Source organism: Dicentrarchus labrax, unplaced genomic scaffold (genome assembly GCF_905237075.1).
Source record: "Dicentrarchus labrax unplaced genomic scaffold, dlabrax2021, whole genome shotgun sequence".
NCBI classification, from domain to species: Eukaryota; Metazoa; Chordata; class Actinopteri; family Moronidae; genus Dicentrarchus; species Dicentrarchus labrax.
The window spans coordinates 15,128,010-15,144,341 of NW_026136718.1; the positions used below are offsets into that span (position 1 = coordinate 15,128,010).

Here is a 16,332-nt window from a genome sequence, read left to right on the forward strand (position 1 = left end):
GAACGGATTTCTTGGGGGCTTGTTTTCTTTTGGATGGAGTCGGTGATGTTATTTTTTAAGGTAGTTGTGAAATATGAATAACTAATGATTGAGTATTATGAATGCTAAGGGCTCAATTGTTTTTTTGCCTCTTGGATTTTTCCCACACATGTAATATTGGCTTCATGCTTTTGTCACACACAAATGAATATTTTCTCCACACCTTTTTATAATCAGCCAAGCATTTGAGGAAATATTGAACAAAAGCAGTTGCGGTTACACTCAATAGAATATATCATTAATGTTACCAAGCTTATGATATTATTATGTAGGTTATGCGCTGATGGTCATCTGCTCATCACATACAACAGAGACTGTCTGCTCCACATCACAGATTTTTGTGATTTATATTAGGAGCTACAACGATTAGTTGTTCAGCCGAAAAATTAACGAGCAACAATTTTAATAATTAATTGTTTCAGTCATTTTTCAAGAAAAAAAATGCAGAAACATTATCCCGTTCCAGATAGCCTTTTTGTTGTCACATGATAGTTATCTGATTATATTTAAGGTTTGCACTGTTGGTTGAATAAAACAAGCAATCTGAAGACATGACTTTGGGCAATGGGAAATTTATTACAGCAGTTTTCACTATTTTTGGACATTTGTATGAATTGTTCAATTGAGAATAATAGGCAGATTAGTTAATGAAAATAATTGTCAATTGTAGCCCTAATTTGAACGTGTGTGTATGTTTTGCTGCATAGTTGAAAGGACTTAGCCTGCAGCTGTATAACAGGTGAGTCTATTTATTCATCTCACTTCACTAGATTGTATATCCTCTTCAATGGCTGCAAATGCTTTGTTGGGAAATTAACATACACAGCTGGTGCCTGATCTGCACAAAGGAGATACCACATACCTGATGTTATATTATCACTTCCCAATCCATGCTGTGCTAGGTTTGGTGTATGCTAGTCGTGAGATTACACTGTATTGTTTCCAAATATCAACTCTGTACATAGCTCACTGCATTAGTTATTTTCCACTTTTTCCTCCCTGGGTGCTATAAGTAGCTCCTCTCCACTACATAAAACAAGTGTAGGAGTTTTGCCGCACTCTCCTGGAGCCCCAGATCACTTACCTGTGTGCCCCCAGGTTAATACAGCTGATGCCGAGGTTGTAGCGGGACCTGATAAACCCCGGCTGCAGCTCTAGGGCTCGTGTATAAGCCTCCACCGCCTCCTCACTCCGATCCCCGTTTGCCAGCGTGGCCCCCAGGCGATTCCACAGCAAGTAGTCCTACATGGGGGACAAGTGGTGGGGTTGGTTGAGGGATAAGCAGTGTCAGAGGGTGAAGATGAAAGATTTGTTTTTTAGTAAAGTTCCCTTTGATGTGTGTTGTCAGATGCTGCCAGCTTTAATAACGTGGCTTGCATGCAGATGTATTTAATCAGTAAACACACTGGAGAGTTTTTTCCTTTTAGCCGGAATTTAAAATTCATCAGCAACATCTCCTCAGATATCTTAAAGTTTAAATGCTTTCAGAACCGATCAAGTAGCTGACAGTGTCTTTAACAGAAAGGTGCAAGTGAAACAGAGCTGAATAATCTGAGCTGCTACACAACACTCATCTTTGTATCTGCAGTGACAGCATTACAAAGCAGTGCTAGAGATAGAATTGTCTGGGGTTTTTTAATATACAGATGACAATGAAGTGTTTGGGGCGTTACACAGCTCCCTGCTATGAAGTAACCTAACAAGGGTAATTTAAGGAGAGTTGATTACATCATACAGGATGTCCTTGCTGTTGTTTCCCACCTGCAGGTAGACAGGCACATACAGAGGTCATGGTCTGCTACAGTATAGGGGTCCTTCATCTTTGGCTAAGCCCGGCAGTGGGATATAATTATCTCCCTTTGTGTTCAGAACCATTTTTCCAGCAGGGGAGCAGATATTACCAAGTCAAATGTGGGAGGTTGGATTTAACAGTGAGTAATATTCTTGCCGGCTTGGGACAGCGCTCGGAGGACAGAGACTGATTTGCATGAAGGAGATGCAGAAATGGAGGAAAAGTTTGTAGTTGTAATTGTATGTGTGTGTTTATTTTGTTTGTTGTGTAAATGCGTGCATTTCAGTGTTTTGAATATGCGTCAGAATCTGTTTTTTAGTTTTCTTTGTAAATGTGTGTGCACTAGATCTTGCTATACTCTTGTGCTGGGCCATGAGTGAGAGTGTATGTGTGCCAGTCAAGAGTTCATGAGGCCAGATTTGGCAGCTCCTTGCTTCACATATTGCACATACAGTTTGCTTCACTGCATCTGTTTGCATGAGCTCTCCCTTGATAATTGTGGCTCCATCTCCTTAAGGATGTGTATAAGCTTGGGGGGTTCATATCTGCTCTGTGTGTTAGCACGAGCATGGAAACATGTGGTGTGCAACAGATCATGGTTTATTAAGTGTGCTCTTTAGTATTATATTATTATTATTATATTTCTCAGTAAGTCAGTATACTGAATACTTGTTCAATAAGTGATGACAGAAAGTAAAAAATGATTTCTCTTTGCATTTTGATATAAGATGCAGATTTGAACTTTTTCTCTTGTCCGTTTACAGTATAGGTAATCTTCCACTTTATTCTTTCATGACTTGAGGCTTGAACGGACCAATGACATTATTTGTGCCTGCAGAGCACATCTGCCTCTAACAAGTTCCGCTGTGTGTGTGTGTGTGTGTGTGTGTGTGTGTGTTTTTATCAGATCTTAGATCCTGAATGTGTTTCTCTGTGGTCAAATCAGTGTTCAACAGACCAACTGTAGGAGGTAGCCAATATTATTCATATTATTTTTGCACATATTGTTGTTCTCTTACTACAATTTAAACAAAAAGAAGAGAAACAGCAGTAATATCTTAGTAAGTTCATTTTAGTTTGCATGCTGACCCTCCAAGATTACAAATGTAAAGGATTATAATGAGTCCTGTATTTAAGAAACATACAGTATATTCTACATATGGAGGTCTAATATATGAACATTAATTTGCTAATACATTCATATTCACGTCGTATGGCACTCCTACCACAACCACTATTTTATTAACATCATTATTGCAAAATACACAATCTGAGGGAAATGTCCAGAGAAGTTTAATTTTTTTCATAGTTTCACTTTAAATGTTTAAAATGAAAAAACAACAACAATGTTTTGAAGAAGAATGAAACCTTGTAACAGGGGTCATTTTGGTGAAGATCATAATACTATGAAATGTTGCATGACTCCCTGTAATGTATCAACCTATCAACAGCCACCATTAAGGATTCGCAAACAAATCAGCCTCCTTGGATTCACATCGGGCAAAAAATGAGCAGTGAAAATTATGTAAAATGTATCAGCTGTAAATATCTGAATGAGCATCTGATCATCCATAAATAGTGTTTCATGAAATGTGCAGAGTTTACATCATTGGCACATTCGAGTGCCAGCTGGAGTCAACCAGCTGTCAGACATGTTGCCTCTGCAAGGAAACCAGTACATCCAGTGTGTTCACCAGCCACAGCTTACAGTCAGCTGGTCAGGCTGGTTTTGACATCTCTGTCACTGAAAGCCCAGCACAGTACTGAATGGCGGCAGAATTCTCAAAATACTGATATCTCAAACTATTTAAGTTATGTGGTGATCTACAACACCAGTGCCAATACCATACTGTATGTCAGTCTCTCTTTTGTCTTATTACTCAAATATATTCTTAAGGAAAGCAATATATTGTTATGTATTATATAATATACAGGAAATAGGAATCCTCAATATATTTCTCAGTAAGTCAGTATACTGAACTTTTTCTCTTGTCCGTTTACAGTATAGGTAATCTTCCACTTTATTCTTTCATGACTTGAGGCTTGAACGGACCAATGACATTATTTGTGCCTGCAGAGCACATCTGCCTCTAACAAGTTCCGCTGTGTGTGTGTGTGTGTGTGTGTGTGTGTGTGTGTGTGTGTGTGTGTGTGTGTGTGTGTGTGTGTGTGTGTGTGTGTGTGTGTGTGTGTGTGTGTGTGTGTGTGTGTGTGTGTGTGTGTGTGTGTGTGGTTCCTACCTCGGGCCGCACTGACAGGGCCGTATTGAAGGCCTCCACAGCTTTGTTGAACTCTCCGCTGAGGTTGTAAAGCACCCCGAGGCCCGTCTGCAAATCCGGGTCGATGCTGTCAGAGTTGTGCTGAACTGCTTCCAGGAAGAGCTCCTTGACCTCGGGTTGAAGGGAGCTGTGGACACACACACACAGCTAAGGATTAGTGTGACTTAAGGCTGCTGAGTGAAGAGCTCTTAAGATCGTAGAGCTATGATGTGCACTGTACTGCATGTCAACTTTTATACATGGAATGTAATAGACCGAGAGAGAGATATTGACAGGAGGGTAAAGGAGAGATAAAGTGAAGGAAGAAGAAAAGCGAGAAATTGCAGAGAGATGAGTAAAAGTAGGGCCAGTAGTATTTCATTTTGTTTTGGTTGTGACAGAAAAAAGTAGCTGTTTTGAAAAGTAGTTTGCTTTGAAAAGTAGTTTGATTAACTATTATCAAAGTGAGCCAAATATGAAATATTTTTCCATAACCATTTCTGCTTTAGCTGAATCTTGAAAGTCTTGCTTCCTTGTTTATCGTTCAGATTCATCCAGCTTAAGCTCCACTGAACACTTTTATCTCCTGTCATGTGTGCCTCCTTCTGCAGTGGTTGTATGTCCTCCCAGAGCAGCTCGAGAACCAGTGGACTAAAGTGAAAAATTAAACAAATGACAGCTAGACAGCTCCTTCTGCTTCCGTGGTCATTTGGTCCTTAGCGTTTGGGTAAAGATAAGGATTGCCCTTTATGTTATCTTCCCTTAGTATCTTAGCTTCCACTAGGCTGTCATAACAAACACAGGGAGGGTAAAGGAAAGTTAGAGTGAGGAAAAAGGAGAGGGAGAGAAGTGCAAAGAGAGAGGGATGGTGTAAGCAGCAGAAATGAAAAGAAGAGGATGACAGGGGAGACCACAGTAATTGGGATGTACCTGTATCTCTTCACATTGACTAGACGATTAATTATTTGTGCTGCTTTACCTGGGAGAATAATTAGGCTTTTTCAATCTGATATGCCTAACAGCCTCATTTTTCTGGCCTAGATGGTCTGCCTTCTACAGCAGTAAGTGGTTTGACAAGACGGATACATGTAGCTCCATGTATGCTGTCTCTCCAGTGAAAATAACACCAACACCAGCTGTGGTTGAGAAACCTTGAAATATGTTTTTTGCACTCCCTGACAGAGTAATAGCAGTTTAAGTAAAACAAACGAGAGTCTGAAATGGCTGGTAAAGATGTTGAAGCATGTGATATATGATATGTTTGTCAGTTACTCAATGACTCCTGAGTTGTTAGATAAGGTTGAAATTCAGTTGTGGCATTTTAATGTCTTAATTAAAACTGTTTAAGACTCTTAAAACTCATAGATGGCTACAAATTATTCACTTTCCACTTTACTTTTGACATCCATATCATCACCAATTGTCTCAGATATATAGTATAGTAATAATATCAGTATAAATCATGATATTATACTTTTCTGGAGTATCAGTTGAGAAACTATTAATAGATGTTTTTTTTTTTTTTTTTTTTTTTTTCTTCATGCCTTTATTAGATAGGGACAGCTGAAGATAGACAGGAAAGGTGGGTAGAGAGAGAGGGGATGACACACAGCAAATGGCCGCAGCAACTCCGTATATGGGTCACCAGCTCTACCGACTGAGCTAACCAGGCACCCTAGACAAGCATGTTTAGTATGGCTAATCCAGTCAATTAAATACCTGAAAAATCAAAGTACTTCATCATATTGTCAAAAAATCATATCAAAATCCAGTATTCACATAAATAAGTCCTGCTTATTGATTTTCAACATTGTCCACTAGAGTTTGGCAGAAAATTAATTGGCAACAATTTTGACAATTTATTGTTTCAGTAATTCTTCGCCAATGTGAAGATTTACTGCTTCTTTTTTGTTTTATGACATTTACACTGAAAATCCTTGGGTTTTGGACTTCCAGGACAATACAGGACATGTACAAATATAATCTTGGCTTAATGAAATTGAGATTTTAATTTTCCAGTGGCCAATGGTAGATGATTTCCAGGTTTTTTTGGTAAAGTCCCACATAAATGGATGTTAAAAATGTCGTATCTGAGCAACCCTGTTGCTTGTTCAGCCTTAGACCACAAAACAGCTAAACGCTCTAAACTTTGTTTTCATGAAGTATTATTGAACTGTCTGCCTATTAGACTAAATACTCCACCTTTCGTGTCTGCCTGTGTTGGGAGCTTGAGACATCCTGCGTTGGGAGTTTGGGGATCCCATCAGGTGGGTCTTGCCCTTCAGCAGGTGCTTGTACTTTGGATTGTGTCGCACCCAGCGGAGCAGGGCTTCGCAGGCATCATTGCGCATACCAGTGTTGGTCAGGCTCACTGCCAGAGCCATGAGGGCTGGGAGGTTGTTTGGGTGGAGCTCCAAACACCTGGATGGAGAAAGGACACCGGTCATGGGAGAGAAGAGATGGTGTAAGGTGTTCACTTCAAAGGGAAATCTAGATTTGACAGGCATTAATTGGGACAGGCCAAAGCAAGTGAACATCAGGCGGAGGCTAATGATTTCTGGGTCAGAATGGATGAGCTGCACCTCTCCTGCTTTGCATGCTACCCTCAGCCGCATGGTTAGATTATTTACATTTGGTTTACATTTAGGAAAAAATGGTGATTGTTCCAGAGCCACAGATGGAAAGTGTGTTCGAGTACTAAAGTTATATCACTGGTTATATCATTGGGACTACTGCCACTAAGATTTACGCTGGCCTTTGTAATTGAAAAGGGGAGAAGAGCAGCACTGTGTTGGATGAACAATTTGGATAATTTAAGAGACTGGAGGAGAGGCCAAAACAAGATTTAGCTTTCATCAAGATAATTTTCAAGCCAGATTTGCTACAGCTGATGCGCCAACTTCCTTAAAACCCTCATAATCTCAGTCAAACCAAATTATTTCAGTCCCCCACTTGAATGTGCTCGAGGTAAAGATTACATAAACTTGGGTAAATCCACTCAAATCCACTGTACACTTACAAGAATGTGTTTGTGCAAGTCCAGAGTGACCAGAGAACCATGTTTTCCAGGGACAATCCCAGATTTGTTTGTGTACAGAACCAAGCTGACTTGCCCATTAAATAACCACAGTCACAGTTTTGCCTCACATCACTTCAGAAAATGTTTTTTTCCCCTTCAGAAGCTGTTGAGATGCAGCTCACATGTCTTGACCATCAAAAGTGAAGCATAAAATAATCATGACAAAATAAAGAAAAATGAAGTGGAAGATAATAGATGTTTGTGTGGCATTATTTAATACAATTGATGAAGAAACCCGAATAGAGCAGGATAACATTGTGCTTGCCAACTGAAGTTTTGCCAGCATAGCAACAACAAGACTAATGCCAGGTAAACATCTAATCTCACTTCATACCCCAACACTCCCCTCACAGATGGAGCTATTACATAATAAACAAACTGAAGTTTACACCGTGCAGATGACACGAAATCTGAATGGAGTTTCAGAATCTAAGAGTCTATTGGATTAAGTGAGATTCTAGCAAGAACTGAAAAATAAATTCTTCACAGCCTTTGTAATCCCATTTAAGTAGAGCAGCAATTAAAATGTTTTATTTTTTTATTTTACAGAATAGACCCTCTATGTTGCACTTAAAAAAGGAAGGAGGCTTTTTTTCCCTGAATGGCTGTCTCTTGGGTTTTCAGTTGACTTGTCAGTGTTCACACTCCCAGATAGGTGCAATTTCTGGCTTCAGCACTGTTATGAATGAAAGTGGGCCACCTCCCATTGAGGACTCTGTTCATACCCCGGATCTGTGAAATCACCATCCGTGTGGGGTGTCTCTACTTTAAGAATAAAAATCGCAATATGTTTCCTTCCAGTCGCTGGTTGGTAAAGTAAAATCATGTTCTTCTTGGGACTAAAAATATACCAAATCTTTACGTTACAGAATTTTTAGTTGTTTGCTGAATAGACTGCTGCCAAAAAGTTCATTGAAACCTCTCAGGCAAATTTCATACACTGGGCTTCATCTTTTAACATGACATTTCCACAGAGTCCCACTTGTGCAAACATATGGTGTCCCCGAGCAGTAACAGCTGACAACTCCGCCATGTCTGACGGTGATTTTTAATTTTAAATGGGAATTTGATGCAGTTGTTTCTCTTTACCTCTGGAGGGAGACAATCGCAGCCTGCTCATTCTCATTTTCAGCCTGGGTGGTCCCCAATACTTGCCAAGCCTGCAGGGAAATAAAATACAGGTAACAGTAAACAGCAGGGTGGAAACCTGGACTCCATAGCCGGTATTCTCCAGGGGCTAAAACAGAGTTACAGTGGCTCAGCATCGTCTGTCAGGCACAATGAGTGTGATCCAGCACAGAGTGAATGATGCCAGTGTTTCAGACACATCCCCACAGAGGACAATGCAGTGCATTTAAAAATTCAGAACTCCATAGGATGTAAAACCTTCATGAGGTCAAACAAAAGTGCATGCAATTATGATTAAAAAGTGTAAAGCTTGGAGGGTTGTCCTTAGATACACTCAGATACTCCATTAAATCAACCAAGAGAGCCATTTATTTTTCAGTGAAGTTCAGATATGACTTGCTGACATACTGCTTTATCTCTTTAAAAAAGTGAAGTGATAATTCAGGAAGGTGGAAGGAAGCTGCAGGACTAGTTGATTAACAGAAAATTAATCAGGGACTATTTGACATTTCATCAAAAGAGTTAATTGGCAGATTAATCAAATTAAATGAAATAAAAGCATTAGTTGCAGGCCTAAATTTATTTGAAGGTGCTTAAGTACACCAGATAATTAATATAAGAGCTGAAACAATTGATTACTTTCATTATCAATAGTGTTAAATAGTATAAAATGTCAAAAGGAAAAAAATCAGAGCCCGTTGTCAGATTTCTTGTCCTTCCAACAGTGCCAAACCCCCCAAATATTTCATTTACAGTTAAATAAAATAACAGAAGCATCAAATATTCACACTGGAGAAGCTGGAAGAAGCCAGTGTTGGGATTTTCACTTGAAACATTTCAATTTAGGACTAAACCCAGTAATAAATACACACTAATTTTCTGTCAGTCGACCAATAGATTATTCATTGCTGAGTTTTTGCTCAGTAAACCTTGAATGTGACTGTGGGAGAGGCACTGCGGTTGATCTTTGTGCCACTGTTAGTCCTCGGCAGGGAGACGCAAATAGAAAGTACCTTTGATCAGCACAAGAGGGCAGACAATGATATAAGTAACCTCAAATCCAAAATGTAAGATTATAAGATTACTCTTCTGTATTTTGTGTCTGTAAGGGCACACTTAATGACCTGTTCTAAAGCTAATCTCTGTAGATGCTTTTCTGTTCCACTCTTTGAAATGAGGGTCGAAATTATTTCTGAATGATTCAGAGGTCTTCACAGTGGGGCAATAAGCCACTAAGCGCCCTAGGAAGAATTTTGGAATCGTATTAGTTCCATACACCGCGGGATAATCCTCTCCTCGGAATAACTGGCACATTTCTGTATATTCCAGGGGATTCCGAAAGTACTTTGTATGAAGGCTTTGCTCTTTCAGCCTGCAAAGAGGTCACTTCTTTTGAAACGGGGAGAATACAAAAAGGACGAAAAACCTGCAGAATGAGCTATTATTCAGCTCACTGGGCAAATGGAAATTCTCATCAAGAGTATGAAAAAGTTTAGTATTTTTGCTACAGTAAACAACTCTTTTAACAAGGGGGGAAAAAAATTCTTTGCCCTCTACAGGCAATCAACATCCAGCCTGTGGGTGCAGCCTGCTAAATCTGCTTCACACAGCCTGTGGTCAGTGAGGCATTCTTCCTCTCTAGCTTCTCCCAACACGAGGTGGAGTCATCGCGGTTGGATTTAGTTTGAGCTCAAAACTACTCCAGCTGGATTGACTGGTGCAGACTTGCAGTTTTATTTGCTTTTACAATGTAAAAATACAATAATTGTGGCTCCATCTCCCTAAGGATGTGTATAAGCTTGGGGGGTTCATATCTGCTCTGTGTGTTAGCATGAGCATGGAAACATGTGGTGGGCAACAGATCATGGTTTATTAAGTGTGCTCTTTAGTATTGTGTGTGTGTTTGTGTGTGTGTGTGTGTGTGTGTTGACGTGTGTATGCATGTGTGGGCTAAATGAATTCACCTCTGAATCATGAGGGTCCTGCAAGACAGCTGCTTCCAGCAAAAGCACAGCGTTTGGCAAGTCTCCCTCTCGAGACTTCTTTAGTCCCTCTTCATATGCGTTAGGCAAGTCCTTATAAGGATTATCTGTGTGGAAGTAGTAACCCTGTCAGCGAAAAAAAAAAAAAAACAAACAAACAAAAAATAGGGACAGTGGCAATGTCAGTTTCTCTCTTCCATATTCAGATGCAAACCAGGGCAACTGTCCTGTGCAGTTGTATATTTAAGCAAAGCTCCAGCAGCAGGAATTGATCTTTTCTGCTTCACATCAAACCTGGGCTGTGCTCCCCGGGGTTTGTCTGTTCTCTTTAAATGTTAAACTTTGCATTTTCAAACTGTGATTACCCTGGTGTGTTGTTGACCGCTTCTGAGTGCGATGACTTTGAAACAGCTTTTTCTTTAAGAACTAGCTCTGCACTGGGATCAATCAGAAAGCCCAGAAGTCTGATCTTGTATGATTTCGTCATATAAGAAGTTCAGCGGATCGGTTAAATATACTGCTAGGCCATATGCTGTGAAACCCACCAACAGTCTTATATATCATATATCATGATGCCATACACATACACATAGATAGAATATAGGATATACAGTGCATCCTATTCCAAAATGTTCCATATGTATTAATGGGAGGAAAATTTGAAAATAAATCTGATCATTCAATACATTTAAAGTGAAAAGTAACTAGATGTGAAAATAATTTTGTTAACCCTGCACATTTTATGAATGACAGCACTCATGTGTATAAGCCAGAAAGCTCTATGATGATTTCAATCAAAGCGGCCTCTGTTTTCAGCTTGTATTTTAATGTTAGGTTTGTGTGCTGTCTTCTATTGGAACCCCACTTTGGGAGTTATGTATGAGTCAGGTGTATTTTTATTTAAACATTTATCTAATCACATTTCACTTTAAAAAATACCGTGTAACTGATTTCACATTATAACACTGGACAGGCATGAATTATTTACTCTACCGAGGATGTCATTATTATACAGACACATTTCTACACAGGCTAATAACATTTTGTGATGGTGACCTTCTCATGTGGAGAGACACTGGAGGGAATCTGCGCTTGCTCATTTTCCGTCAGCCAGTTCCGCCGAGCAAGCTCTTCCCACTCTGCTTGCATCTTATCCCAGAACTCGGTATCTGACTACAGACGTCAGAGAAAGAGTAGGACACAGTGGAGGGAGAAAGGGGGGTGGATGGATGGGGGAGTGGGAGGGTGAGAGGAAGGAATGAGTGATTAGTACACAGTAGAACCACAGCTCTAGTAATTTCCCATCATCCTTCTGTTGAAAATGTCACGTCTGTCCGGCTCACTGGCTTGCTGTAACATATGGACTTTACATTTTCTGATGACTCATTACGTTTGCAAGTCAAGGCAGAGCTTAAAGGAACTATCCACATTTCAAATGCAAACTAATGGGCAGCTCCACCACCAAAAAATCAATACACAAGATTAGTACCTTCTTCCACCTTCAAATTGATTGACAGGTCTTTTTAAATGCAAATTAATACTTAACAATCAGTATTTATGTTTCCTGATACTGTTAAAGGCATGTTTACATAAATAATGTTTGTTAGTACAGCTGGAAGACAGACCTATAGTTTCATATATGATCAGTTAAGAAATGCACAAAATGCTCATATCTCCTCTGTAAGACAAAATGTTTTTAATCATACATTTGAATAGACACATTTATGTGGTCAAAAAATGCCGGATTGAGGCTTTAACTTCTCTATTAGTTTGACATTTGAACTGTTATTTGTTGGCATTTCAATTAGCTGAATCCTTGAAAGGTTAACTTATCAGTTAAATATGCCAATCCACCTCCTGGAATAGCTTTTCATTTTCTATTCGTCAGAGACACTAAATCCTAGAATGAGCCTATTACATAAAAGCTTATATTAGTCTTCAGACGACAGCAGCCAGCATCGTTTGAATATATCTCAATCCAAATCCTTTGGTACACAACCTGTTATGTACATATCCAAATATGATATTGTAGTGTAATGTAACAGAATCCTTCCAATGAATACAAAATATCTGCAATGTACTTGCACTTGTAAAAAATTGTAAAATAAGTCCTTGCAGAGAAACATAGCTTTTACACTTAAAATAATATGCTAATGATCAACATGGATAAACTGTCACTGCACCTGACAGTTTCTTATTAGGTCAGTAAAGAGGCTAATTATTAATTGCTATAAGAAAACCATGCACATTTCCAACTTCCACATTAAAAACTGCTGCTTGAAATTGTTTTACCCTTCAGCAATCAACAGTGCCGACAGACTCAAAAGCCTCCGCTGTGCAGCTAACTGTTATAATCACTGTAATGTTGTTTGGATGATGAGTTTGCCTCATTGAAGAAATTGTTCATTTGTAGTTTGCCTCAAACCCAGCGTTCAGTTAGATTCAAGTGAGGCTTGTGAGTGGTCGACAAAGATAAAGGCCTAAAATCCAGATGAGACCAGATAAGTAGTTTGGAAAAGATGCAGTCAAATGACATAGCAGAATGAAGAGCAGCTTAGGGAAATTTAATTATAAGTCGGACAACTTTCCTCTAGAGTTTGATTGTTTATTGTGACGGCACACAATAAGTGAAACTCCAGTTTTCATATTTAAACTTGCTCCAAAGTTGTTTTTAGGTAGAAGCAAACTCCAAAACAATGTAAATATTATGATGAAGTTGCTCATATTTTAACTCACTTACACTCATGGTATTAAACTTAAAGATCACAGTGTAGTTCTGAAAATACATCAGCATCAAAATTAATGCTTTTTTTTTTATTGCCAAATTTGAAATCTTGACATCGCATCATATTTCACAATTCCTACATCGGGTCTTATTTTACTTGAATTACTTTACTGGCAGGAAATTCAACTGTTTTTTATATCTTCTGACCCACTGATCAGTGTAGGTGCTCTTTTAGTTAATTTAATTGAGCAACAAGAAACATACATTTCATTGCTGATGACATGCCGCTTAACTTCTCACATAAGCCAAATCAATACATCAGTGTTTATCTTTTCATGTTTTTTTAAATAGTATTAACCATATGACATATTAAGTTTTGAAAACTAAATATGAATATTAATTTCTATTTGTCTTTAGATATAACCCATTGTTTTGTTTCCAGCCAGATTCAACCTGTTTTTGCTTCTTAGTAAACATATCCAGTCAGCCTCTCTGATGAGACTCAAGCCGTAGTTTTGAAAGAGTTGCTAAACACCTGTTTAGCCAAGGTTTTTCCATCTCAGGAGAACTGCTAAAATTAGAACCATCATAAATTTAGTGATACAGAGAGGATTATAAGTGCCTTTATCTCTTCTCACTTTGACTAGTGCAACTCTCTGTTTATCAGCCTTCGCCAAGAGGAGTTGAATCAGCTTCAGTGTGTTCAAAACTGCATCAAGGGATTTAACTAAAACTGTTTAACAGGACCACACAGTATCTCTCCTGTTTTACCATCTTCTCATTGTATACCAGTTTATTTAAGAGCTGATTTAAAGGTGCATTTGGTGACTTTTTCCCTGTAGATTATTTACTTAATATTAAACATATACATTTGTCACTTTTAGTTTTTACCAGTGTTTTAGACACATGCAATGTAATGAAACGTTTATTAAGACCTTTCATACACTGGACACCACAATTGTGGTACAATGTAAAGTAAGGTGTTTCTTAGGCATGCTAGTGCCATAGCTGTAGGGATGGCAATGTCAGTCAGTCAGTCCACCATTGAAATATATGTACAGTTACAGACATTCATTGTCCCCAGAGGATAAATTCTACTGACTGACCTACTAACCCCTGCCTTTAATCAACCGCCTGCAGTAGGTTGACATTTTCGTCTCAACTATTAGATGGATTGATACAGACATTGATATTTCCCTCAGGTAGAATTGTAATTACTAATGACTTTTAATCTAGTGCCACCATTAGGTCAAAATACATTTGTCTAATATTTTGGCTTAATACCAAATACTGGTAAAACTAATGATATCCCCATCAGCCTCAGCTGTACTGTGTTTAGTTCTAATTAACAAACATTACCACGGAGCCCCTTACCATAACTGTAGACTCTACACTGAGGTTATTTCCTTGACTGTAGCAGTTTGTTATCTTGGTGGCCCATTGTGTCACAATGCCAATCCAGCGGTGCATAGCAATCTTGGTGCCAAGTGCATCTCGCCAGCTCAGAGCAGGTCGACAGGTCAACGCACTGTTGTTCCATAATATTTTGGGTACTATATTTGGTGAAAGCACACCCATATAAATGTCTCTGAAATCATACAGACCCTTTTATTGTACGTTTTGTACGTTTTTCAACCAGCTGTCATGTTTTTTATACAGAAAAAATGTATTCTGATTATGAAGTCAATGCTAGCGAGGCAGAATGCTGATCCACGACAGCTAGTAGCCAATAATGACAGCCTTTCCTTTACTCTGGTGAGTCTCTTACCAGCCATTTGAAAGCACCAGGTAATTTTTTCATGTGAGTGATGTCAAGGCACAATTATGTATGTCAGATCCGCTGGTTAAATTTTGTGCAACGAGCACCAGACTGTTGCAAAAATAACCACAGAATCCTCTGTGCTCATGTGCATGTGCCGTTCTAATGAAATATTATACAGTTTCTACTGCAGGCGTGTTGGATACTGACACTGAACAGTTGACGCAATTCCATGATAAATTATACATCAATTAAAATGTCTTGTGTCCACTAATAACTCTCTCAGGACTGTTGGTTCCTGCCACTCCTCCCCCTCTCCCCCCGTCTCCATGCAAAACCCCAGAGGGAATGGCAACAGACGTCATCCCCACCCCCGACATGCAGAAAGGCGCACTTGACTGTGACCTGCGCTGCGCCGTCTTGTTTGTTTATAATAAACCAAAACTATAAAACAATATTATTAATATTATTATTTTTAACTACCAACAGGTGCTTGTTTATTGTCTGATCATATCATAAAAATTACAGCAGCCTGCAGTTGCAAATTCTGACCTAGAGGGTGCCACTTTTGTACCAAGGTACATTTCTGTGATAATTTAGAGTGGAATATTTGTAGAGTTATCTTGGGATGGTGTTTGAAGTCTTGGATACACATCTACATGACTTTTTGAGAGGTAAAGCTTATTCTTCTGTCCTCTTATTCAACCTATTGTGGTAAACATGTACACACAGTTCTTAGTGATCTATGCCTATGCTCCTACCATGTGCTAGCATTTGCTGCTACAGATGCAGTTAACCGTCATGTCTGTTTTTCATGTAAAGTTTTTTTTCTTTTCTAGCTGGCTGAGTGTAGGATTCTTGGCCGTCTTCCTGTCAGAGGCAGAGCAAACAGGAAGAATAATGCCAAACGGAGCAGAACAGTCTCATGTGACTTATTGAGTCCTCTATAGCCAGAAACTCATCAGTACATGACAGCACTGTATACAGTAAGTGTGTGTAGTGACACTGTAGAGGGGAGCAGGGTCAGAAAGATCTACTGTAAATGTAATGTGTAGGTATGTGTGTGTGTGTCAAAGGCCTTCTCATCTCCACATATTAGAGGCTTGTGATTGACAAGGAGGCCATAGTGTGGCCCCTGATGGTGAGAAACGGCAGGTAATTGCAGGCTGCTGACTGTCAGACAAATTGCCTGAATATGAGTCTTCATTGTTGGCTCTGTGAGGAAGTGCACTATCATGGTTCCTGAGATAGAGGAAATGCATAGAGGGAGGCAGTTGTGGGGATTGAACTTTAGAGTAACCGTTTAGATGTAGAAACAATGTTGGTTCTCCACTGAGGCCCTATTAAAGGTTTGCATTGTATTTATGATCAAAGTGGATTTACTTGGTTTTGATGGTAAAATTATATTATATTATATTATATATTCGTAATGTTAACTCCCACACACGAATGTCATGAAAATGATGTCTTTATGAGACTTTTTGGTGGCTTTTGAAAATGCATTGGAGGTTATAGTTCAATTAATTACTTCAGTTAAAAGTTCTCGATATGCAGAATAACTCCTTTTTTA

General features: G+C 39.0%; 1 protein-coding gene across 4 annotated transcripts in view; it reads right to left on the bottom strand.

Moving 5' to 3' along the window:
• Positions 1-16,332, bottom strand: part of pex5la (peroxisomal biogenesis factor 5-like a) — a 93,567-nt gene that overhangs the window by 7,036 nt on the left and 70,199 nt on the right. For 3 of the 4 annotated variants that reach the window (XM_051376048.1, XM_051376047.1, XM_051376046.1), the window contains 6 exons: positions 11,335-11,451; positions 10,261-10,404; positions 8,258-8,328; positions 6,292-6,510; positions 4,072-4,237; positions 1,124-1,281 (listed from right to left, as the gene is read on the bottom strand). In XM_051376048.1, coding sequence (XP_051232008.1) covers positions 1,124-1,281; positions 4,072-4,237; positions 6,292-6,510; positions 8,258-8,328; positions 10,261-10,404; positions 11,335-11,451 — 875 coding nt within the window. The remainder of the gene's footprint in view (positions 1-1,123; positions 1,282-4,071; positions 4,238-6,291; positions 6,511-8,257; positions 8,329-10,260; positions 10,405-11,334; positions 11,452-16,332) is intronic. The other variant, XM_051376049.1, reaches the window with a different exon arrangement.